Raw genomic sequence first — 26,002 nt, 5'->3', positions numbered from 1 at the left:
TTTGACCACCTCCGAATCTCAGTTACCTCAATTCCAAAAAGGGGAAAAATAATACACCTCATGGGGTTGTTATAAGAACTGAAAATATCAATAAAGAACCTACGAGTTGCCTCCTCTTCCTTCCTGCCTTCAAATTGATGCTTACACACTATAAAATTAAGACAAAAATTTATAAATGTGAAACCTTTTAGAATTTTGGATGGGTTAGTAATTTTTAGTTTATATTCCAACTGACCTTTATGATAATCATGACTGGAGCTTGTTAGAAATGCAGAATCTTTAAGCACCTCCCAGACCTACTGAATTAGAATCCGCACCGTAACAAGATCTCCAGGCGACTTGTATGCGGTTTCATTATGTTGGAAACAATTATAATTTGCCTTTTGCAAAGATCCACTGAGTCGCCAATAAATAGAAATACTGCACACAGCACAGATACTTAGTTTTTTATGCAAAATGATCTAGATACTACTACAGATAAGTATATAGATACCTAAAAAAAAAGTTAACTCCCAGATTACTGAATTCGTACCATATTTAATTTCCCTTTTCTTATCAAACAATCCTCATATATTCTACTAAAAAGTCTTTTGTACAGGGTTTCCATTTTCTTCCAGGTATGATTATAATTTATTCTACTTCACAAAGAAGCTCTTCAAAAGAAGCATCCACATTTAAAGTTTTCATTTCTTCACAGTTACTCTAGAGAAAAAAGTCTCTGTTTCTCTTCTGTTTGGTTCTCATTTTCATCACACAGAAGGTCAGAGTCCAGATAGGACTGGCTCACCTACAGTGTTTTCTCATGCTAGTCTCCCTATCTAAGATGGTTTCCTCTTCTGACAAAAGTCTCCTTAGGCTCAGTTCAAATGTTTACTACCTTATCGGGCTCCCTGAATACCAGCAAGTCAACACATAATTTATCATTTATTCAAGTCAGGCACTATGCTGAGTGCTGGGGATAACGATGAACAAAGTAGGTGTGAACTTTGGAATCCAAAGTGAAAGCTGGGCAATAACTTCCATTACTACACGTGGCACTTGTACTACCCAAAGTCTGTAATATTTCCTTCGCCTTTCTCTCTTAGGATTCTGCAATCCCGTTATTATAAATATGAGGAAATGGCAATACAAAAGTAAATGGTTTACCCAAGGTCACACTATTTTGCAGTGAAGCCAACCACTCGATTCAGGGCTGCCTTAATAAGCTATAATTAGCACAGTGCACTTTGCAACTTAGGAATATATGAAATAAGGGAACACTAGCTTTAAAAGGTCAGCTACCAGGGGCGCCTGGGTGGCTCAGTCGGTTAAGCAGCCGACTTCGGCTCAGGTCATGATCTCACGGTCCGTGAGTTCGAGCCCCACGTCGGGCTCTGTGCTGATAGCTCAGAGCCTGGAGCCTGTTTCAGATTCTGTGTCTCCCTCTTTCTGACCCTCCCCCGTTCATGCTCTGTTTCTCTCTGTCTCAAAAATAAACGTTAAAAAAAATTAAAAAAAAAAAAAAAAAGGTCAGCTACTTAATGCATATTATATAGATTGTACTTTGGTATATATAAAGAGGACCCCTTTGAAAGAAAATGAATAAATTGCTTAAGAAAGTTTAATTTGCCTTCTTCAGCTTTAAGAATAGGACAGATTATTCTTGGCATGAAATAATTTAATGCTAAAGACTGAGTTGGGTTAAGTTGTATGGTGTTAACCTCAGGAGGTTCCTTCATTCCTAATATCATAGTACAAATAGTGTAAATATTTAAACCACATTGGGTTCCTTCATTAGTATGTGAAGTTTAAAAATGTTACGCTAACCTAAGATGGCTTCATTTTAGTATATACATTAAAAAAACATTTCCCCAGAGCAGATAAATCCATACAACAGTTTGTTTTTTATTCCGCACTGTTTTCAAAACACCCCTGCAACCTGGAGCTTATAATATATAATACAGAAAATTTTGGCAATTGTTAAAACGAATTTGCTTTTTAATTTTATTTTCTTTAAAATAAAGGATGCTAGATATAAAACAATGTTTTAAGAGGAAATTTTCAAGATGCCAATATTTTTGACATCTTTTAACTCTTTTTGGCTAATTAGACATCCTTTCTGGGAAACAGGAATTACAAAAAGAACTTTTACTTTTGTCCTTGGCCTTTAAGTTCCTGTTTTGTTACAGGATTGATGAGAATCACGGACAACTGCAAATTTGGGCCACTAGAGTCAGCAGTGGTAAGTAGAATTTCCATTTAATTTTTAAATCATTTGCGCTTGTTACACTGAAGAATGGTTAGCAAATACCAAGCACAGGCTACAGCAGAGGTTCTCAAACCTGGTGCATTTAAGAATCCCATGAAAATACAGTAACAAAACTTCTTAGCCTAAACTACGGGAAATCTTATGAAAACATTCTCTATTAGCATACCAAAAAGCCACTTTGAAAAAGAATGCTCCAATTCTTCCTCTTGGATTTTGGTCTTGAGCCCACCCAGTCAAGTTCTTGCTTTTGTCTAGGTTACAGATACTTCTCTCTTGCAAAATCCAGAGTTTAGAGGTCATCTTACTTGACTCCATCAGAGTGAAAAGTTGAGCACTTCCTCCTCTTTGCAACCTCCTTTCACTTGGTTTCTGGGTTATCAAGGTCATCTGGTTTTCTTTGCCTGGCAGGGTGCTCCTGATTCTAGCTCCAGGGTGGGGAAGGCCAGAGGCTTCAGTTCTTGCTTGGACTTCTCATCTTCTCTTCTGACACTTTACCTGAAGGATCTCATCTACTCTTATGGCTTTAAGTACCACCTTAGGCGGCCAACTCCCAAATTCGTATCTTCTGCTCAGTTCTGTCTTGTGAAAGTCAGGACTTATATTCACCGCACATTTCACTTGTATGGCAGAGAGTTGAAAACATTCAAAGTTCAACACCAACTTCTGATCTTTTCCTACTAAATTTGCTCCTCCATATGCCAGTAAATGGCAACTCCATTCCTGCAGTTGTTCAAGCCCAAACCACTGTTGTCATTTTTAGTCCTCAATTTCTCTTACAATCTACCAACGAATCTTTTAGAGTCTGTTAGCTCTCTGTTCAAAATATATCCAGAGTCCAGCCACTTCTCAGCATCTACTACTGCAAATTCTGGTCTGAGACAGTACTACTTCTGGTTTTGATTATTTAGTAATGAACTAATGGGTCTCCCTACTTCCACACTTGACCATTAGAGTGATAGAAATACTTTAAAAATAGCACTTAAATCCTATCAATTCTCACTGAACTCCTCCTTCCCCAGCCTCACCTCCCATTAATCTCTCTCACTCCAGATTCAGCCAGTCTTCACTGCTACTACCTGAACTTGAACAGACCTCCTTTACTATTTCAAAAGGTTTGTACTTTCTCTTGCCTCTTTCTGAACATCTCTGTATTTCATTCCCTTTATCTTTCAAGGCATTGTTAAATGTTGCTAAATGTGAGGCCATCCCCAACCACCTGTTTTAAATAGACCTTCCTATCTCTACCTTGAGTTTCTCCATGGCACTTGCCATCTGACATACTATGTATTTTATTTATTCATTTTTTTCATTGTCTGTCTCCACCAGAGAAATGTGATTCCCACGAGGACAGGGATTTTATTCACTGCTGCATTACTTGTGCCTAGAACCATGTTTGATATATAGTAGAGCTTAATAAATATTTGATGAATGGAAGGATACTAGATTCTGAAATACATGTTTTTTTAAAATCAAATACCCCAAATGATTCTGAAGGTGGCTGTCTTGGAACTATACTACGAAAAACACTAAACTGGAATAAAACATTTTTCACTAAGGAATAAATGTGAATATTACATTCGAGTATACAGTTTGACTTAGGCTTGCAAAGAAGGGTCAGTGGTTAGGGTAGAGGGTGTCTGTGAAACTTGCAGAATTATATGCAAAAATGTGATGCACAAATGCATGGGAGAGAATCCATAGCTTTCATAACATTTCAAAGCACTTAATGATACGAAGGAGAGGAATAATCTCTAACTCTGTGGCAATACCACAGATAATATATTTATACTTAGCCCCTTGATGCTCCCAAATATAGTATAGAAACAAGGGCTCTATTAAATTCCCAGGAACACTGGACAAAATACAATGAGAAATGCTTGAAAAACACACATTCAACAAATTTATTACCACAATGACTCAAACACTGAAGTATTTATAATCACAAATTACATGTACACAATTACATGTATTATTAAGATTTATTTAACATTTTTATACTTTTAGATTTTTCTTTTTTTGAATGTGTATTTATTTTTGAAGCAGAGAGAGACAGAGCACAAGTGGGGGAGGGGTGGAGAGAGAGGGAGACACAGATCCGAAGCAGGCTCCAGGCTCTGAGCTGTCAGCACAGAGCCCCATGAGGGGCTTGCACTCACAAGCCGTGAGACCATGACCTGAGCCAAAATTTTGGAGGCTCAACTGACTGAGCCACCCAGGCGCCCCTACTTATATTTTTCAAAACAACTAGAATTTTATAAAACTGTACCAAAAAATCATACCCATAATACATAAACATTTAAATTTACATGTACTTAATAAATAAATATACAAAACTATAATACACAAATACTTAAATTTAACTATACTAGTTTTATAATATTTGGAATGTACATTCAAATTAGCCAAAAGATTTTCAAAGAAGGTATGATTATTAACTGTTTAATACTTAATCCACTGGGGTAAGAAAGAACCAAAATTATCTTAAAATACATATATATATATATAGAGAGAGAGAGAGAGAGAGAGAGAGACACACACACACACACACACAGCTTTGTGAAATAATTTTTTATACAACTTCACGAAGCTTAGAAGAAAGTTTTACAAGACACTCTCTCATATACTTTTCATTTAGATGCCCCAATTGTTTACATTTTATCAATCCATTAATATACACATATTTATGCATATATCAATATGCAAAATGCTTATTTATATATATGCATTTTTTTTCTGTACCATTTAGGAGTAAGTCAGAAGTCACTGTGCCCCTTACCCTTCCATTGTGCATTTTCTAAGATCAAGGACAATCTTATGCACAATGGTTATTAAAATCAGGACATTTAACACTTATATAAGAATATTCTCTGATCCACAGTTCCAACAAATTCTGTCAATTTTATTAATGCCCCCAGTAGTTATTCCTCTTCTGGGTTTATATCATTTAAGAAGCTTGCATTATTTAGTTGTCATGTCTTTTTAGTCTTTAATCTGGAACCGCCAGCCTTTGTTAGTGTTTGCTTCTCAACCTCAACATTAAAAAACAAAACAAAACAAAACAAAACAGCCTAAGTTGTAAAGCATGTATTTATTAGGATTTGTCTGATATCTCCTTATGATTAGGTTCAGGTTATGCATTTTTAGCAGGATTAGCACTGAAGTGATGTTTGTCTTTTTCACTTTATCTTATTAGAAGGCATATGGTATTGGTTGGTTCCAATACTGGTTGTGTTAGATTTGATAACTTGGTTAAAGTGATGTCACACAGGTTTCTCCATTGAGACTATTTTCTCCTTTAAAATTAGTATGCAGTTTGAGAGGAGACATTTAGAAACTAATAGAAATACCTCACTCTTCATCAAACTTCCCACCCATTCGTTTTAAACCCGATTATTTCTACCTTTATCATTTTTCTACATTTATTAGAATTCTACTGTAAAAGGCCTTCTCTGTTTTTCCATCATTCATTCATTCATTCATTCATTCATTCATTCATGTATTTCATTGTATGTTTCAGTACAGACCCATTGATTCTTATTTTATTCATTGAGTTATCATTAATATCATTCTCATTTTGATTCTCAAATTGTCCCCAGCATGGACAGTGGAAACCCTTTCTAGTTGGTTTCTGGATCCTTTTGACATGTCCCCAAGATCATATAAACATTTTATTTTCTAGCACAAGACAAAGGGCCAGCTTCATCTAGTGTCTTCCCTGACCCAGTCCTAGATTCAGCCTTTCTATAAGAGTCCTGGTTCCTTTTATAGATGAACAGTATTTAGAACCCCAAATCAGACACTGGGGTACTCTCATTGCTATTGGTGCATCATTGCTTCTAGGTCCCTTATAAGAACTATATTTTATGTGCATGCATACACATATCTATGTATGTATGATATATGTATACACACAAATACATATATTATACATACATTTATAGTATATATACTACCTATACTACTACACAATTACTATACTATATGTATCCATTTTGCTCTATTTATCTAATATATTTAATAAGCACAAATAATATGGACATCTCCAATTCCAACCCAACAGCATAACACAATCTGGTCTTCTCCCATCCTATTGTAACTTCTTTCCCCAGAAGTGAGAAAACTGGCTCTCTCAATGTATTTCTACTCCTATGCTCCATCCTAGATTACAGAATAAGCAATTTTGGAATTGCCAACCTAATACCATTAAGAAAAACCAAACCTATAAATGATAGTTCAATATTTAACTTTTTTTTGCAGTAATAGTGATACACCTTGAGATGCATAAATCTTGTATATGAGTTTTGACAAATAGATATACCTATATAAAACATACTCCTATCAAAATAGAATACTTCTAGTTCCCCAGAAGTTTCCTTTATATCTCTCTCCAGATCAATTTGCCCTTGCACACACATACACAGACACAAACCCTAACTTTTTCACTAGAATAAATTTGTATATTGTACTTTATATGAAAGGAATCACAGCTTGCATTCTTTTGAGTCTTCTTTTGCTCAGCATAATCTCTTTAAGATCCATCCGTGTTGCAGGGTATATCGGCAGTACCTTTTTACATCTCAGTAACAGCTGAGATCAATTCACAGGTTGGTAGGCATCTGGGATCTTTCCAGCTTTGGGCTATTATGAATAAAGTTCCTATGAGCTCTCTTGAACAAGTCTTTTTCTGGACATAAGTTTTCATTTCTCTTGGATAAATACCAAGGAGGAATTGCTGGGTAAAAGGGTAGGTGTATATTTAACTTCATAAAAATATGCCAAATCTTTTCCAAAGTGGTTATAACATTTATCATTTTCACCAAGCAATGTATGAAAGCTCTTATTTTTTCTACATTCTAACCAATATTTGGCCAGTCTTTATTAATTTTACTGTTTTTAAACTACTCATTCTAATGATAACTGGGGGTGTTAACATCTGAAACTGTGACTATGAATTTTTCTATATTTCTATTTCTATTAATGTTTGTTTTATGTAGATTACAACTTAGTATGTACACATCTATAATACCTTGTTGATGAACTGAACCCTTTATTGTTATAAAATGTCCCATTTTACCTCTACTAACACATCTTCTTAAAGTTTGCTTTGTCTAATATTAATATTTCACTAAGAATTTTGTTTATTTAGTATTGGCATTCAGTATTTTTTCTGTCCTTTCATTTTCAAAATATGTTTCTGTACTTAAAAAGTGTCTCTTGTAAACAGTATAAAATTATAGCTTGCTTTTTTACATAGTTTGACAGTCTCTACTTTTATTTTTTTTTTATTTTTTTTTTTTTTTAACGTTTTTTATTTTTTATTTTTGGGACAGAGAGAGACAGAGCATGAACGGGGGAGGGGCAGAGAGAGAGGGAGACACAGAATCGGAAACAGGCTCCAGGCTCCGAGCCATCAGCCCAGAGCCCGACGCGGGGCTCGAACTCACGGACCGCGAGATCGTGACCTGGCTGAAGTCGGACGCTTAACCGACTGCGCCACCCAGGCGCCCCCAGTCTCTACTTTTAGAGTGTTAGTCCATTTACATTTACAGTATGTATTGATATAGCTGTATTTGGGCCTAAAATTTGCTAAATTGTTTTATATTACTCCCACCTGTTTTTACTTTCCTCTCTTCCCTTTATCTGCCTTCTTTTGGGTTTACCAAATATGTATATATAGTTATAATAATTTTTTACTTAAATAGGCATAGATCTTTTAAAGAAATGAAGGAAAAGAAAAAATATATAGTCTTTTAAATATATTTACATATTATGTCCAGTGTACTTCATTCCTTCCTGGAAATCCAAGCTGCCATCTGGTATCATTTTCCTTCAGGCCAAAGAAAGTTTCTTTCTGCTGTTCTTTAGCTCTTTAGAGCAGATTTGCTAGCAGTGAGCTAACCTGCCTGAAAATGTCCTTTATTTTACCTTCATTTTTTGAAGGATAGTTTTGCTCTATACAGAATTCTACACTGACAGGGTTTTTTTCCTTGCTTTTTCTTCCTTTTCCCTTTCAGTGCTTTGAATATGTGAATTTCATTATCTTTTTGCCACTACTTTTTCAAAAAATGAGAAGTCAACTATCCTTCAAAGCACTGTTACCTTCAAAGCACATTATACCTTGTACAATGTATTATTTCCCAAGACCACTCTCTCAAGATTTTCCCTTCCATCACTGAACTTCACTGGTTTGACCAAAATGTTCTCAGGTATGGTTTTCTTTGTATTTATTTTACTTAGGGTTCACTGACTTTGTTGGATTCATTTTAGAAAATCTATGGTCATTTATTTCTATAAATATTTTTTCTTCTATATTTTCTTTCTACTCTCTTTCTTGGGACTCCAACTGCACATGATGGGTCTCCAAACATAGTGGTAATGATATATAATGCTTACTTATTTCTGTATAATAAGTATTTCTGTATAATAAGGCATAAATTCATCTTAAGTAAATACATAAGATTGAGCAATTTAGGATAGTTTGCATTAAAACTGCCATGTATTTGCTGATGCCCTTTATAAATATAGTACAGTACAACATTATCCATCAAGGAGTGAAAGCAAAAACTAATGTTTTTAAAGCATCTACTATATGCTAGGCACTTTGCTAAAGGCTTTACATGCAATTTTTCATTTGAAGTCTAGAAAAACTTGAAAGAATAACTATTATAATTTTCTTCACCTTACAAACATAGGAACAGGCTTATATAAATCAAATAACTTACCAAAGTAACACAGTGATGAAGTGGGTATGGAATTGTGAAGCCAATGCCTTAGCATTCTTAGTCACATTGTACTAACACTACATGCAAACATACTCCACTCATTCACAATTAAATGAATATGAGGTGCACACACTTCTTGGCAATTATTACACAGAAACAAATACAAAATATATGGAATTCCTACTCTAGTAAGACATACTACCCTCATATTTTTGTTTGTTATTATAATTGCTGAGACCTTCAGTGTACATACAGTAAAAGTATAAAAACTAAGGTATGGTGTATGTACTGAACGCATGCTTTTGTAATTAGATAAATTACTCCTGATCCACCATGGTTTCTAGGTTAGCAATAAGATGTTGCTTAATTTAGAACCTTCTAGTGCAAATGGATACTTTAGACAGATTATCTCCTTCCCAGCCTGCTATTCATATACATAATCACTGCGGTAAGGTTGCAAAGCTCTGTTTTCTGAGCAGGGAGAGTCAGATCAGGATATAAACAGGATTCCCTGGGGGCTTCAAGAGAAGCCAATGATCGGTGCCAATCAAAAGACACCCAGTACGGGTGTGCAAACTGTTTACCAGTTTGTGACAAGATAGTACAGAAATTCGGAGTATTTAGGAAACTTATAACAAATTAGGCTTGTACTTTATATGTCTTTTTAAAAAATTTTTTGTTTTTAATTTTTATTTTAGAGAGAGAGAGAGCTTGTGACTGGGGGAGAAGGGCAGAAGGAGAGAAAAAGAGAATCTCAAGCAGGCACCGTGCTCTGCTCAGCATGGAGCCCAACATGGGGCTCAAGCCCAGGATCCTGGGATCATGACCTGAGTCAAAATCAAGAGCCCGATGCTCAACTGACTGAGCCATTCAGGTGCCCCTTACACATCTTTTTTAAATTTCACCTTTCTAGTAATTCAATTATTACTTGTATTTTACGAAACTATCAGTCTGCAACATAATGGAAAGTCCAAAGTAAAAAAAAAAAAAAAGAAAGAAAAAAAAAGGCTGGATGTTCATCAGAGTTTGAGAATACTGTTCCGGGCCACAGCACCTGGGGACAAAGTACTTATATTTTTCTGACTGGTGTTCTTACTGTAATTCAGAGTCGTAAAAGGTGAAATAAGGTTCATCTAAATTGTGTAAGCACAGTGCCAGGCAAGTGGCGGGAGTGGAATCTCTTCCCTGTACTTTATCATTACTACACCATATATCCTCATAATTAGTTATTTTGCTTCTCTTTTCAAATTAGAACACAAGCTCCGTGAGGGCAAGAAAACATGCCATATTCATTTGATTCCCCCCCAAATTAGCAGAAACTCAATAGATAAGAATAGTATTTTTACCTTTTACCTACGGTTTTTATTCTCTTCCTAAACTGCAGTATTAAACCTAAACCAAAGACCATGAAGGAAAAAGGGCAAAATGCTGTCTGCTCCTCAACACTGCCAGAAGTGAAACAAATCTAAAATACAATAGAAGTCTATCAACAATACTGGTCATGAACAGACTGCACAAGATACCATAGAAGGAAAATAAAGTATTTATGTTTTAAACATCCCTTGCTTTAAAATACAAAATTAAAAATTTTAATATATACTCTGGTGATTCTATTGCTAAAACTGGGACACTGATTTCCATGCAGCTACAGAAAAGCCAGAAGTTTATTTTAACAACAAATTTAAATACTGAGATGGAATTATAGAAGGCACAGTTAAAAGAGTTACACAGGTACAACTAAAACAGAGATAGCAGAGTTAAGATACAGAATGGTGGCAGATAAAATATTTAAAAAAAAAAAAGTCAAAAACTAAAGAAGATACAGACTTTACTTTTGTGCAACTATGACCTGAATTTAAAATGAAAATTATCAGGGAACAGACCAAGAAAAATGCTGTGAGTAAATGAAATCTATTACATTTTAGAAGAGTTAGGAAAGAAGTTCTGTGTAAACAAGTCTGAACCTTATCTCCATCTATAGATAGAAAAATGAAAAGCTGAACTATAGCAACATCTGAAGTACCAACTAATCACTGTTATGTTAATGGTACAAAAAAGCCACTGTTTTTTACTCTGAGATTTTCCTCAGGGTGGAAATTTACACTTAATGCCAAAGAAGATGTAAGAGTAGAATGAGACAAAGTCCCCCCTGCAAGGCAATACATTATAGAAGACTCAAAATTTTCATATACAAATGTCATACATTAGGCCCCAGGTGGTGTTCAGCTTGCCCACTCTCTGTGTTACAACACTCGGATAATGGTCCCTTTCCTCTCCCTTCCTCTTACTAGAAATTTGTACTTTGTGATATTTTCAGTGGGTCTACTTCCCACTTTCACTTATGTAACGATGTAAGTTAGCTTTTCACCCCTCCTTTTGTAGCTTCTAACCTAAAACTATTTTTGCTTTGCTTCTCTCCTTATTTTGTCTGCTTTTTCATCTTTGTTTTTCATTCTCCTTTTCCCAGCACCTCTCCCACACAAGGCACATATACTCATAGACTGGTGGAGCTGGCCTCCCAGTTTACAGAAGAAAAACCAAGTCCAAAGAGGTAAAATAACTTCTTGGTTTGGAGTTGAGTGGGGCTTGCGTTTGACAACCACTATCTCTTTACTTTTAAAGTAAATTTTCAGGGCTGATAGCAAAAAAAAAAAAAAAAAAAAAAAAAAAACAAAAAAAAAAACACAACATTTTAAGAACTTTAAAAAACATTAATTTAAAAACCACCATTCCCTTGTTTGTAAAGATAATAAAGTTAAAAGATAATTTAAAAATACAAAATAAAAAGTATGAGACAATTATAATGCTTTTCTCCTCCCCACTGTGTTGTTACAGATTTTAGCGTTTCTTAAAACAGCATTCTTTGAGAAGCAAGGAAAACAAGTATTTCTGAGGAAAGCTGCAGATTTGTTAAAAAGCTTTGGCATATATCTAGTTAAATGCAGCACTGCATTCACCTTATACATGAACAAATAAGTTACAGAATCCTGAACTATACCTACAGGAGTATATATTAAAAAAAAAAAATCTGCCTACCTGAAATCCTTAAACTCATTCTTTTCCCACTTGTTTCCTGCTAGTGTTTTTCAAGTGGATGAAACTAAGTGGAAGTGGAAAGGAGGGAATGAGTTAAAACTGCTAAATGCTTCAAGTAGCCAGTTTATACCCATAGCTTTTGAAACAGTTTTGTTTTTTTTAATTTTTTAAATGTCTTATTCAGTTTTTGAGAGGGACAGAGACAGGGCGTGAGTGGGGGAGGGGCAGACAGAGAGGGAGATACAGAATCTGAAGCCGGCTCCAGGTTCTGAGCTGTCAGCACAGAGTCCGATGCGGGGCTCGAACTCACAGTCTGCGAGATCATGACCTGAGCTGAAATTGTGATGCTTAACTGACTGAACCACTCAGGCACTCCTAAAATAGCTCATCTTTTTAACAGTTATTTTGAAATAAGAAATGTTATAAGAGTTAGTGTCTTGTTTTAGGCATACTGGGCTTACATCACAAGTAAATAAGTACAAGCCTCAGATTTTCTTAGGACACCCGCGAAGACGTAGGGGAGAGGGTTGGTGCCAATCACCATCCTGCTCATCTGTACTGGTGACAGCTGGTAAAGTCACAGCCAGAGTGGATTGCTCCCTATTCCACCCAGTGGAGCTTTACCTACAATTATCTGACATTTCAAACCATTATTTGGAAAAACCTAAATCTCAGTAATAATGATGAAGATGCCATTAGCAGACATGGAACATGATGAAACAAAAATCCAACATTAAAAGTAAGAGAAAAGAGAATCTGCAAGTATGCCGATAAACTGGTAGGCCTAGGCATTATGTTAATGGCAGATGGACAGTCAGCCTCACCCTTATTTTACTTTCCTTGTTGGCCGACTCTCTGTATTTAGTTCATGGTCAAAAATCAGTTCACAAGTCATATAAGAGCACTGTATGATAATGAATATGAGAAATGTCAGCACTGTGTGTCAAGCAATTTGTTGATTTTGATATGCACAACTTTCAACGGATGTACAAACTTTGCACGTTATAACATATGTAAGCAGTGAAGATATAATTACACATAAATTGTGCGTACACACATTTCCCAATTTAAATGTGCACAACTGGGCACCTGGGTGGCTCAGTCAGTTAAGCATCCGACCTGACTTTGGATCAGGTCATGATCTCATAGTATGTGGGTTCGAGACCCACATCGGGCCCTGCACTGACAGCGTGGAGCCTGTTTGGGATTCTCTCTCTCTGTCCCTCTCCCGCTGGCACTTTCTGTCTCTCTAAATAAATAAACTTAAAAAACAAGATTGCTTTTAATCAGTCAATCAATATGCATGATTTACATGGTGAAGGTGAAAGAATAAACCTCACCCCAATCAAGTAATTAGTAACACTTTCTTTTCAGGCTGGCCTTAGAATGCCGAACTTCTTTTCTCTATACCATCTTAGACCCCTCCAGCTACCTGGATCCTCTAACCACCAACACAGATGCTATTTGAGTCTAGTACCAATGCAAGGCAGAAGAACTTAGGTAGCAGGTTGTGTGGTGAGACAGGGAAAGAAAAGAGCGTCAACATTTTGGGAAAGTGTCTCTTTACTCTGTTGCTACATATATTCTTCAGTATCTTCAGTCTCTAAACAATTTCCCCTAACTCCTTTTGAAGCCCTCCCATTTACCCAAATATTCAGAGTTCCTGCCCTAGTTACTATATTCAAATAACTAAGGAAGCTGTTCTCTGTTAGGGATACCTAAATGTAAACCTAGATTTTTCTTCTGAAATGCAGATGAACTTCATGCTAATTATATGTGCAAGTATCCATGTATCTTTTAAGTTAAAAAAAAAAACAAAAAACAAAACCTGCATTACTCACTTAGGACTTCTGGACATTTTGTTCTTTTCCCCTGTATTGTTACTTTATCTACTATTGGGGATCCTCACAGTTGGCATTTAAAAGTTTAAAGGACTGTGGTCTTTCTTCTGAAACGGGAACAAAAGCAGCTTCCCTAAGTAAGTAGAAGAGGGAGAAGCAAGGCCAGTCCTTTTGGAAGTCTTGGGCAAATTCGATCTGCGTTTCTGCCTTATCATGATCTTCTCTCATATCTTGACTTTCTTCACTTCTCTATTTCTTAATTCACATCTTCCTCTTGCATTTTCAATAGGTGTTTACTAGGATGTTTACTTGACCATCTACTCTTTCAAACTATCTTCTTCCCCTAGTGTTTGTATAATCTAACTTGAACTGTCACCTCTATTTTTGCAGATTTCTTGTCTTTATTCCTTTTTTTTTTTTTTTTAACGTTTTATTTTTTGAGAAACAGAGAGAGACAGAGCATGAGCAGGGGAGGGGCAGAGAGAGGGAGACACAGAATGTGAAGCAGGCTCCAGGCTCTGAGCTGTCAGCACAGAGCCCAACGCGGGGATTGAACTCACCAGCTGCAAGATCATGACCTGGGCCGAAGTTGGATGCTCAACCAACTGAACCACCCAGGCGCTCCATCTTGTCTTTATTTCTAAGAGTCTTGTGTTGATTTATTTGTGGATGTCATACCTGCATCTCAAATTTTATAATCTGTCTGAACATATCGTTTTTCCTCAGATAAAAAAACCTACCTTGTACAAAGTTCCACAATAATTATTAACAGTTCTTTCATCAAATGACTTGCAGTTCTTCCTCCCGCTAGTCCATTCTACAGATTCCTAGCATACAAAGCACACCCGAGTATAGTTCTTTATTCAAAAAACCCACTAACTGAAGATTCCAGGCCTTCTATCTTCCTTCTGATCTGTCTTATGACTTACTTGTCTAATCTGAAGCCTCATTATTCTCCGTCACCCACCTGCTACTCTCCAAAACCATACTGAACTATCTAAAGCTTTAAACGTGACTATTCCACCATCATGTTTAAGCCACTTCTGTATCCTCAAGTATCTAGTATGTTGCTGCACACCGGAAAAACAGAAAGAACATCAGATCAGCAATAAAAGATGGGAAAGGGAGCTAAAACAGAGTGGCTCTATAGGGACCTCAGAATACAAAGAAGGGATACCCACTGAGAAGCATTTCAGGTTTCACACTCCAAGTCTGTTTTCTCTTACACTACTTTGTCTCAAGGAGACTCAAAACACTGACTTACAATGGGCATTGCCCCATACCCTAGGCATTGTTTTGGAAATATCTGGGGGTGGCTTCTGGTTATCTGAATGATTGGGAAATGCTATGTGGGCAAGGCCAGGGATGCTTGATGTTTTGAAATAAAAGAGATAGTACAGTTCCACATAATAAAAAACTGTTCCTTACTGGGCAGAGCCTTGAAACGTCCTGTACATCTCTGCCAATGCAAAAACCTAGCTTACAATCATCAAGCCTAGAGCTTAACTTAATTTTACATATAAACATAAATAATGGTGGGGCGCCTGGGTGGCTCAGTCAGTTGAGCCTCCGATTCGGTTCAGGTCATGATCTCACGGTCAGTGAGTTGGAGCCTGCATCCAGCTCCGTGCTGACACCTCAGAGCCTGGAGTGTTCTTTGGATCCTGTGTCTCCCTCTCTCTCTGTCCCTCCCCTGCTCACGCTCTGTTTCTCTCTCTCAAAAATAAACACACGTTAAAAAAAATTTTTAAACATAAATAATGTTTTACACAGTTTTTCTATTCTGTTTTATGAAAATGCAAACATCTCATAAGTAATATTCCATTTTGTTTTGAACTTTATACTATGAGCTGCTCATCATTTGGAAAAAACTCACATCACAGAAAGCAATGTTCTCCATAAATTCCAAATCACTAATACAACATGGCTTTATCAGTCTCATTTGTAGCTGTTTTTTTTTCTGTCTCTAGATTAGTATCTCCCCTCTCAAAAAGCACAATTTCCACGCCAATGGTAAAGTCTGCTACAGTGAAAACAACACTGAACTCACAGCAATAACTTCATCACTTAGCCTCAATTTGCTCATGTATAAAATGAATATATGCTCTACTTACCTTAGAGGTTATGAGAAACAACATGATAAAATGGATATGAAGCATCTCAGAAAATATCAAGTTCTATGGGTACTTTACAATGAGACGAATCATAGTATTTCTGACTAGAAATGAAATAGGAAGAAGGTCCTAAAAGTCTCTGCCCCCAGTATATTGATGAAATAACAGTGTAGAAATTTACTAGTATACAGGATTAATAATATTTAAACACTTAATAAAATCAAACCCTAAACCCGTGATACCCAATACAGTAGCTATGCTTTTGCCAAATTATAAAATACACACTAGATGCAAAGAACATATACTATTAAAAATAAAATATATTATTAAGAAATGTTTCATCTTCTTACTTTTACAAATGTAGCTAGTGGAACATTTTTTGCTTACACTGCATTTCTGATAGGCATGCTGCTGTAACTAAGCAAGGCAATAACAAAACCAAAAAAGCGTGACAATACCGATCTTTAGCTAATAAAACAATAAAGAATGCATACTCACTTCATCAGTGAGTTCTCCAAACACTGTTATGACATCTATTAAAAGACTTGCAGTATAGAAAGACTTGATCATGTTTCTAAACAAGAAGAGAGAGCTGGTTGAGTTAAATGAAAACCATTAAGCTGCAGAATTAGTCAGGTAACTATAAGAAAAAAAATTCTAGTGTTTTATAAAAGCAGTCAAAAATTAATGTTTTAAATAAAATCAGATTTCAAGACCACAACAAAGCTCCTTTTATAATCTGTATTGGGGGAAAGTAACAACACTCATAAGTAAATATACTACAGCAAAGTTTTATAGTCTACTTTTCATTAAAAAATGCAATTATAGTATTATTCAAATCTGTATCAAGCTACGTTCATTTCTTTGCGTTATTATTAAAATAATGACAAATCATTTCACTTGGCAGGTTGTGGTAATTAAAAAAAAATCAGTTTCACTGAAACAGGCTGTTGTTGGCTAAAATCAACTCTTAGATTTTACCAAATGTTAAATAATGGCTATTTGCAGAGTATTCACTGAAAAAATAAATCTGCCGTTGGTATTCTTCCTTCAGCAATTTTCTCCAAAAAGGCAGGATTGCTCTTGTAACTTAAAATGATTCTGAGATTCTACAAGTAATTAAAAAAAAATCTAAATCATTAATCAAGAGGTCTGAAAGCATTCAGTGGAAGACTGGATAATTCCAGTTACACAGTAATTTCAATTTTTAAGTTTAATTTAATTTTTCTGCCTTACTTACTTGTGAAATCGTCCAGCACGATCTTCATTATCTGCATACAAAAACATTTTCAAAGCATAATTCTCCAAGTGGGCAGAACCAACTATTTCTTGAGTAATAGCTTCATTATCACCCAACTGTTTCTTAAGCTAAAATTAAATCAGGTACAAAGCTTAAGATTTGGACTCACAAGAAGTCTACTTAAGTACAAATAATCCTATAATCCTAATAATCATTTTATATTTTAAAAATTACACCCATTTCAGTAGATCTATCAATGAAATCTCATAAAAATTGCTCTCCCTCAGCCCAAGGTTTTTAGAAAATCCAATGTTTACAAAATTTTGAAGAAACATATTTATAATAACCTGAAAGGATAATTTAGCTCTAAAAATCAAAATAAGCAAGAATAAAAAGATAACACATCCAACTATCTATGTAAAGCATCAGACAATATTTCAAGATAATAGTCAATATACTATCAGGTATCCTAAAAACAGAATTGGGAAATTCTTATGATTAGGAATTCCTAATTACAATTTAAAATTTTAATTTATTCCCATTTCAATTTCTTCTATCAAATATAAAAAATGAGATTAGGGAAATCATTACATCCTAAAATAGTATCACTCAGAGGATACTTGGAAAAAAAAAAAAAAAAGATCTATTTCTACAGTATAAGATCACAAACTGAGACTAGGATTACAGAAGTTTTTAAAATTTAGCCTAATACCTCAAAGTTAAAACACAATTCCCAACTGTAAATTTTCAGTCAGTACATCCCTTTCCCACACATACAATAATTTAAAATATCTTAAAATTTATTTATTTTGAAAGAGAGAGAGAGAGAGAGAGAGAGAGAGAGAGGGAGGGAGGGAGGGAGGGAGGAAGGGGGAGAAAGTGAGCGGGGGAGGGGCAGAGAGAGGGGGAGAGAATCCCAAGCAGCCTCTACACTGTCAGTGTAGAGTCGATCTTACAATGGTGAGATCGTGACCTGAGCTGAAATCAAGATTCAGATGCTTAACCAACTGAGCCACTCAGGTGTCCCAATAATTTAAAATATTTTAAACACAACAAATTAAGTTCCTACATCTTACCCAGACTGTTCTACTGGAATGAAATGACTTTCTGAAATATTAGATCTGAGTACCACACTACTGTTTAAAAATGGTTTTTCTCAAAGACACCATGAAGTAAAAAATCAAATTTAAAAAAGGCTTCAGGATTTTTCACAAAATCAGGAAAATAAATATCATTAAAATTACAACAGAATAATTTAAGTTCCAGAAGAGATATAATGTTGGAATTTAAGAATGTTTTCCCTATGCTTATCCTGATCAAAAACAGAAAAAACCCACATCTAACACTAGTTTACTGTATCCATACTATGATATGCTTCAATTCTAGATTTAATTCTAGAAAAATTTAGTGGGAGTATGTCATTTCATCTCATCTTCAATGTGAAATATCGGCAGCAAAACCATCATACATTCAGTTTACTAATTGCAATCTAAACATTACAGCTCAGTGGTCACTTCGGCAGCACATACACTAAACATTACAGCACAGGCCGATGGGCTCTCACCATGCAATATGCTTATTCTACCTGCTGTGCAATTTAGGTAATAATACACTCCTGCCGAGTCCCTTTATAAATGTGATTTTACACTTCACTTACTATAAAGAACTATCCTGAGTTCTGTCTTATCCGTAAGCTATTATTTTACCTATTATCTTTATACTGTGAAACTAATAAAGAGATATATGCTATATAGTCTATTAGTGACAGGATTTTAAAAATATATTGTTATGTGTGGAACATATTTCTCCTCTCCTAACCCCACCTTCCAAAAAAAAGAGTACTCAAATTTTTCCTGTACTTACAGAACCCATGTTAGAAGTAGGACAGACAGACTTCAAGGGCAGCTGGGTTTCCATCAGTGGTGCCACTAGGCTCACCATCAGTGGTTAAAAGTTGCAATGACAGGGATTCCGGGTCAGAAGGCCAGATACCCATATCAAGTTATAACCCTACTGCCCATGGCTGTTTAATCTAATAAGGCTTTGATCTGGATAACTTTCAACATTTATAAAAGCTCTGGGCTGACTATTATAAATGTTTTGATTTTTAATATATCTAAATTTTGTCTCTCTAAATAAATAATGCAACTAGTCAAATAAATATTTAGATTTATAATTCTCCTGAGCAGGAGCATATAATTAAATAAGCAAATAAAAAGTTGCAGCTATTAATATAACAGCCTCTGAAGAGATGAAGAGATGAATTAATGAGGAGTAGACCCTGACATTGTTAAAAGAGAAACCAGGACGGCTGGGAGAGGAGGCACAGGGTGGAGCCCTGATTACTAAGAGGGATTACTATGGCTGCCCCTGCCTTCTTGTACTTCAAACCCATTCAATTTTCCCTGGATCGATGCCTCTATATAACCTGTGAAATTATATCATGGTTCAAGAAGGTGACTCATACATTAGTCACCTACCACATTTCTGCTAGCAGGGAAGAATGCCTGGACCATAAAAGTATCTTGTGTCCTGGTACCGAAAGTAAGACAAAGAGACTACAGGCAACTGATACCATTTTCTTCAATGTCCCTTTCACTAAATAAATAGCCTGTTTCATTATTATAAGAGCTATCTAAGAATTCTCAAATCCATCATCCATGTGACTGCATGAAGTAAAGTTAGAAAGGGTCTGTCACCTGTGAAAAATGACTCAAAGGCCATCTATAACATCTATAATAACAAGATATAGTGGTAAATGCAAAGACACTGAAAACTATGCTTACAACTAACTCCCTTAGCAGTAAGATGTAAAAAAAAAAACAAAAAAAAAAAATTGCGTCTAATTTTTTCTCAGCTGTAAAAACTTTGTGGATTGCTGTCAAGGGGAAGAACTAAAATGGCAAAATACACATACACAAATGCAATAAAATGCCACTTAAAACATTAATCAGAAAATCAACGATCAGTGTTTAACTTACAGCTTCTAACTGATCCATTAGCTTTGATAAAAATTTACGACATTCTGGAGTTTTACTATCAATCTTCATTCCAGTTTGCATTGCATATAAACGACCTACAAAGAAAAATAAGATGGTTTGAACAATCTCATTTTTTAATGTTCCTTTCTATTACTAAATGTTTAAATATTTTAAATGTTTTTATTTGTTTTTGAGAGACACAGAGAGACATAGCACGAGTGGGGGAGGGACAGAGAGAGAGGGAGACACAGAATCTGAAGCAGGCTCCAGGCTATGAGCTGTCAGCACAGAGCCCAATGTGGCGGGATTAGAACTCACGAACTGCAACCGCGAGATCATGACCTGAATTGAAGTCGGACGTTTACCTGGCTGAACCACCCAGGCGCCCCTCTACTACTGAATGTTTAAAATACGTGTTCTAATAAATAATTTAAAGTTTAAGTGAATTTAGAAAGAAAACTTTGATTTACTATAGATCTTATTTACAAAAATAAAGAACACACAAATATTATGCAAAGAATGCAAGAAATTCATAATGATAATAGCAGTATTTTTTACCAAGACCTTCTTTTTTGGCATTATGATTAAAAACAAACAAACAAACAAAAAAAGACCAGGTCCTAAGCTGACAAAAGGCCTGTAATTTAATTGGCAAGTTAAGGCACTCAGAGAAACAACCACTTACACAAGAGCACTCATCCAAGTGCCAGTTAAGTGATACTGATAGAATATATAATATGGGATAGAATACTGGGAAATGGATCTTGAGCTCAGGCTAACAGGGAGAACTGTTTTAGTCATTTATCTATCTATCTCTCTCTCTTTATATATATATGCATATATGTATACGTGTATATATATATATGTGTATATATATATATATGTATATATATATATATATAAAATACACACCCTTTCTTTTTAAAAAGTTAATAAAATTAGAGAAAGGCTAAAGCTAAAAACTTTTGTGACACCATGACCCTAATACCTTTCCCAGTGATGGGAGCTATGAACAGTTCTGTGGTAGTTGTTGTTACCATTGGTGTATACATATACCACCTGTGATTTACTCTTACAGTCTATAAATATGTTCTGGAAATCTGTGATAGTGCTACAGTGCTCCACCCTGTGGACAGACACAACATTCACATTCAGGTAGTTCTTGGATTTTGAGGACTACAGATCATATTGTGCTACTACACCTGCTTGTGATACATTCAAGAGTTACCGGAGGCAAATACCAAGAAATGGAATTCCTGGGTCACAGTATATGTATTTTTTTCACTTCTGAGAGCTCTCAGAAGCACTCTCAAGCTGTCCTCCAAAACAGATTACCAATATGCAGTTATATCACCAACATATACAAGCACTCATTTCCCCAAACCCATGAAAATTTGATATTATTAAACTTCCTATCAGTCTCAGGATTTTAAGTGATTTTTCATTTTCATTCCTAAAAAAGTCCTGCATATTTGCTGCATAGCTCTATATTCCCCTTTATCAATTAGGAGTAGTTATCAATGAAAGAAAGAAAATCTGTCAAATTCTGTTGTTTGCTTTTTAACAAATTGTCTTGTGGCCGTTCTTTACACAGTATAAAGGAGGAATAAAATGTTTTCTCCTCAAATGGCACCTTGTGAACACCATCCCTCTTCCCTGCTTTACTTTTCTCCTCAGCACGTAATCATATTCTATTTATTTATCCACTATCTCTACTCCAACTCAAATTTAAACCCTGTGGTGATGGCGATTTTCGTCTACTCGGTTTGCTGATGTACCCTTGCCTTGGCATGTAGGATAATGCTTGGCCTTCGATAAACATTTTCTGAATAGATAAGTACATGGACGAAAGAATGGCTCATTCTGCCCCACTGACTGAAATGCCACTTTTAACATTCATTATCATATATTAAGCTTCCGTGGGATAAAAGGGCCCAATTCTGTATACTGTCTGTCCTGTTTCATTTGTCTCCTGGCCTATCACTGCTTTATTTACTACAGCTTTATAACATGGCTTGGTATCTGTTACTCTCAGGATTTCCAATTCAATTATGTCTACTCGATCATGTCTTTTAAAACTATATTAAGATATATATACATATATAATATGCAGTTATTTACTCTCTCTTTTTAATTTTAATAGCTTAATCTGAAGAAACTACTTTTTAATGCTTAGGCTTTTAGTTTATTCCATGTTACATACAGAGTTTGATGTTTATTAATGTATTTATTTTCATATATCAAATTTAAGGGTCTGATCCATCTAGGTTTTTATGCAAGAAAAAAATGGAGTTCCAAAAGTACTGTACAGATTTATACCGCTACACAGTTTAAAAAGCATGGTGTTTTCATTTTCCCTGCACACCAGCCAGCACTGGGTATCACTTTGACCCAAAACCAGGTTCTAATTTGAAAAGCAAAAAACCCGATCATTTTAAACATCCACTGGTCACAAATGTGACCAAATTTTCTTCTTCTTCTCTCTCTTTTAACCAGTCATATTTCTTTAGCATGTTGTCTGTTAGGTTTCAGTCATCTCTCCCTTCCCCCCACACCTTTTAAAACATGGTTGAACACCCTTTCCTTTTAAACCAGTCACATCTCTTTTGAGCTGATCAAGATCTGTGCCTGCCTTAAACTCCTTTTCTTCTTATGACTGTGACTGAACTCCCCAAGACTTCCTCTTTGTGAGCTGTTCAGGTTTTTTCTTCCAGTATTTTTGCTGCATTTTTTCTTCTAAAGTACATCACATGAGCTCTTTGGAAAACAAACATATTGGCTGCAAATATCATGCCGTCTTTCAATTTTTGAATGCTGATTTGAAACACAGAGGCTTGAAATATTTATGTACTCAAAGCTATTATTTGTGATTTTTTTTTTTTTTCTTGTCAATTCTGTGCTTGGAAAAGTTCTTTTATCTCCAAGGGACTTGACTCATTTACATGATTTTTCTAGTTTTTCCTACATTTTAATTTTTCAACTTTAAACTCTTTTACTTACTTTTCCTCTCCTCCCAAGTTACTAGCACCAATCTCAAATAAACTTAATAAATGATCCTTCCTTTCTCCAATGATCTGTGGTTCCCTCTTTAATATATTTTTATTTTTTAGATTTCCTGGCTATTTGATTTGCTGAAATCACAGATCAAATGCCATCTTTACAAATGACAATATCTGTAACTGGTAATATGCTTTTTCTTCCTCCAAATTTAATCTTGCCATGTTTTACGGTATTGCCAAAATTCTACCAAGAATTTTAAGTATTCTTGCTCTTATTTTTAAGAGGAAGGCTTCTGCTTGGCAGTAGGGATCAATTTTGTGCCAGGCTGTTTATAGTCACACTAACAGAGTCCCCGCCTTATGCTATATTGAAACTGCAGCCTCTGGGACCTACATGATCCCAAGGATTGGCAAGAAAATGAGCTGGAGTGTGGGAAAGAAAATATTAGCATTTCTACTGATAATTTTTATATCATTCTTTATGTTTCTGTGTTTCTGTATCTTTAAAAATACATATAGTGTTTTTATAATACATTAGTACATCAATATGCAAATATAATTTGTAATTTACACAATATAATTAAAGATTAATTAAAAAAAAAAAAACTCATGGATAGGTTAAGAATCACTACTCACAGCATCCTTACTCCTCTCAACTATCAACTATATTTTCTTACCCCAACCTACCACTTACCTCTTCCACAGGGCCCCATTCCTTCTACCGTATCCCTTGGAGCCACTGCTTTATAATTGGGAAAATCCCCTACATGTCCTCAGATTCCTTCTCCCTGTCTTCACTAAACCTTGATGTCACTTGAAGAAATTCTCTTATAGTCTTCGTATCTCGGGACTGGCAAGTATAATGGTTTTTTTTTCTGTGCATTCCATTGCTACTTACAGTTTTCTCTCCATGTTTCCTGAAAACATGGGTCTAGGGCTCAAGCCCCTCTCTTCCACCTGATCTTGTTAATGCCTGTAACTGCCCAAGGACCTCAAGGTCCTTCTGTGTCCATCATTGAAAATTTTCCTGTTCACGTGGATAATTAATAATTGTGGCAGAGACTGCTAACTGCCTACCCACATTCTTTCTTCCTACCTCCTTTGCTAACGAGACCCCTTTATTATTAAGGGCATTGTAATGTACCTAGCCAAAAGTACATTTCCCAGTATTCCTCAAAGCACGATACGACCAAGTAACTAAAACTGGCACCATATTATCAGAAGTTGTTGGAAGAGAATTCTGGAAGTCACCTTAAAAGGGGGAAATGACAGCTGGGGAAAGGTCTCATTGACCCTTTCCCTCTTCTACTTCTGCTGCCTAAAATAGAAATGGTATGACTGAAACTCTAGTAGATACCTTAGATCACAACGCAACCCTGCAAATGGTAATAATCATGTGCTGGCTTGTAGAGCTGAAATTGGAAAGCACCTTGGTCCCTGCAGACTTCATGGATTTGGCACACACTGGGTACTACCAACATCAGACTTTGTTTTAAATGAGGAAGTCAAGTCCTTCTTTTACTTAACCATTGTTATTCTGGATTTTCAGCAATAAGAAAGAAAATCTAATCTTAAAAATACATAGAACCATCTTCTCAATTCTTATTGACCTGGTCTCCAAAATTTGTACGCACTCTCCCTTATATGCCAGTCACTCCAGAATTAAATTACCACCTCAAACTGTTGTACTTCCAAAATCAGTATATTAAGTACCAAGTCTAAATACAATTTCCCTTTTTTCCAACTTAAAGCTATGCCTATTAAAACAGGTGTCCAGTTCACGGGTGTCTATTTCTTCATTTACAATCAAGTCTTTTCTCCTTTAACTTCTCTCGGCAACCAGCTTTTATTTTACAACGTATTTTTCTAGAACTTCACTGCCCTATGTCCTTCTATCCCATAATCTTTTTACTATATTCCTCTGGCAAAAGTACACTCATATATAAACTCAACAATCCTCATTCTCTATGCCTATATTTGAGAAATACCACTAGCAGATTAGCACCATTATAATTATTCAAATTATCAACCTCAAATGAGCTTAACACATGCCTTCCCAACCTCCCAAATAACTATTTCAAACATACGTCAATCTGTGGTTTTTTTTTTTTATGTTTATTTATTTTTGAGAGGGGGAGAGACAGAGTGTGAGCAGGGGAGGAGCAGAGAGAGGGAGAGACACAGAATCTGAAGCAGGCTCCAGGCTCTGAGCTGTCAACACAGAGCCCGATGTGGGGCCTGAACTCATGAACCGCGAGATCATGACCTGAGCCGAAGTTGGACATTTCACCGACTGAGCCACCCAGGCACCCTTTGGTCAATCTCTTTAAAACAACAACCTCAAAAACATGCACTGAAAATGTAATAAACATTAGTTAATTATTCACTACCTATATATACTACTGGCTAACATGATGTCGTGAAAATGTGAGGAAATACAATACAGACAGTTTGGTTTTCCTAGGAGGTCTTTCTCCTTACCTTCTTAACATGGTAGTGAACACTATATGAATCCTACAATCCATGGAGTGTAATTAGCTATTTGGTGAACCAACTTTGGGGATAAATGGCTATCCAGCATAGACAGGTTGAAAAAATGAGATGGATTCTTAGGTTTCCAATGGCTTAAGTGGCAGCCATATAGGACTTAACCATTAAGAAAACACGCAGAAATTAATTGAGCAGTTTTCTTTTTACCACGAGAAAATGATTTAAGTGATTTATTCATATGCAAAAAGTACAATTCTCAGGGGGCACTTGGGTGGCCCAGTCAGTTAAGCATCCCACTCTTTTTTTTTTTTAATTTTTTTATTTTTTTAAA

At 35.7% G+C, this 26,002-nt stretch overlaps 1 protein-coding gene across 6 annotated transcripts in view; it reads right to left on the bottom strand.

The window, feature by feature from the left end:
* VTA1 (vesicle trafficking 1) overlaps positions 1 to 26,002 on the bottom strand; it is a 69,075-nt gene that overhangs the window by 26,918 nt on the left and 16,155 nt on the right. For 5 of the 6 annotated variants that reach the window (XM_060616801.2, XM_078447390.1, XM_060616802.3 and 2 more), the window contains 3 exons: positions 20,183 to 20,277; positions 17,202 to 17,329; positions 16,460 to 16,535 (listed from right to left, as the gene is read on the bottom strand). In XM_060616801.2, coding sequence (XP_060472784.1) covers positions 16,460 to 16,535; positions 17,202 to 17,329; positions 20,183 to 20,277 — 299 coding nt within the window. Of the gene's footprint in view, positions 1 to 16,459; positions 16,536 to 17,201; positions 17,330 to 19,064; positions 19,211 to 20,182; positions 20,278 to 26,002 lie in introns of those variants that run through there. The other variant, XM_078447391.1, reaches the window with a different exon arrangement.

This window comes from Panthera onca, chromosome B2, assembly GCF_046562875.1.
Source record: "Panthera onca isolate mPanOnc1 chromosome B2, mPanOnc1 haplotype 2, whole genome shotgun sequence".
Taxonomy (NCBI): Eukaryota; Metazoa; Chordata; class Mammalia; order Carnivora; family Felidae; genus Panthera; species Panthera onca.
This window is presented reverse-complemented; position numbering and strand designations above follow the sequence as displayed.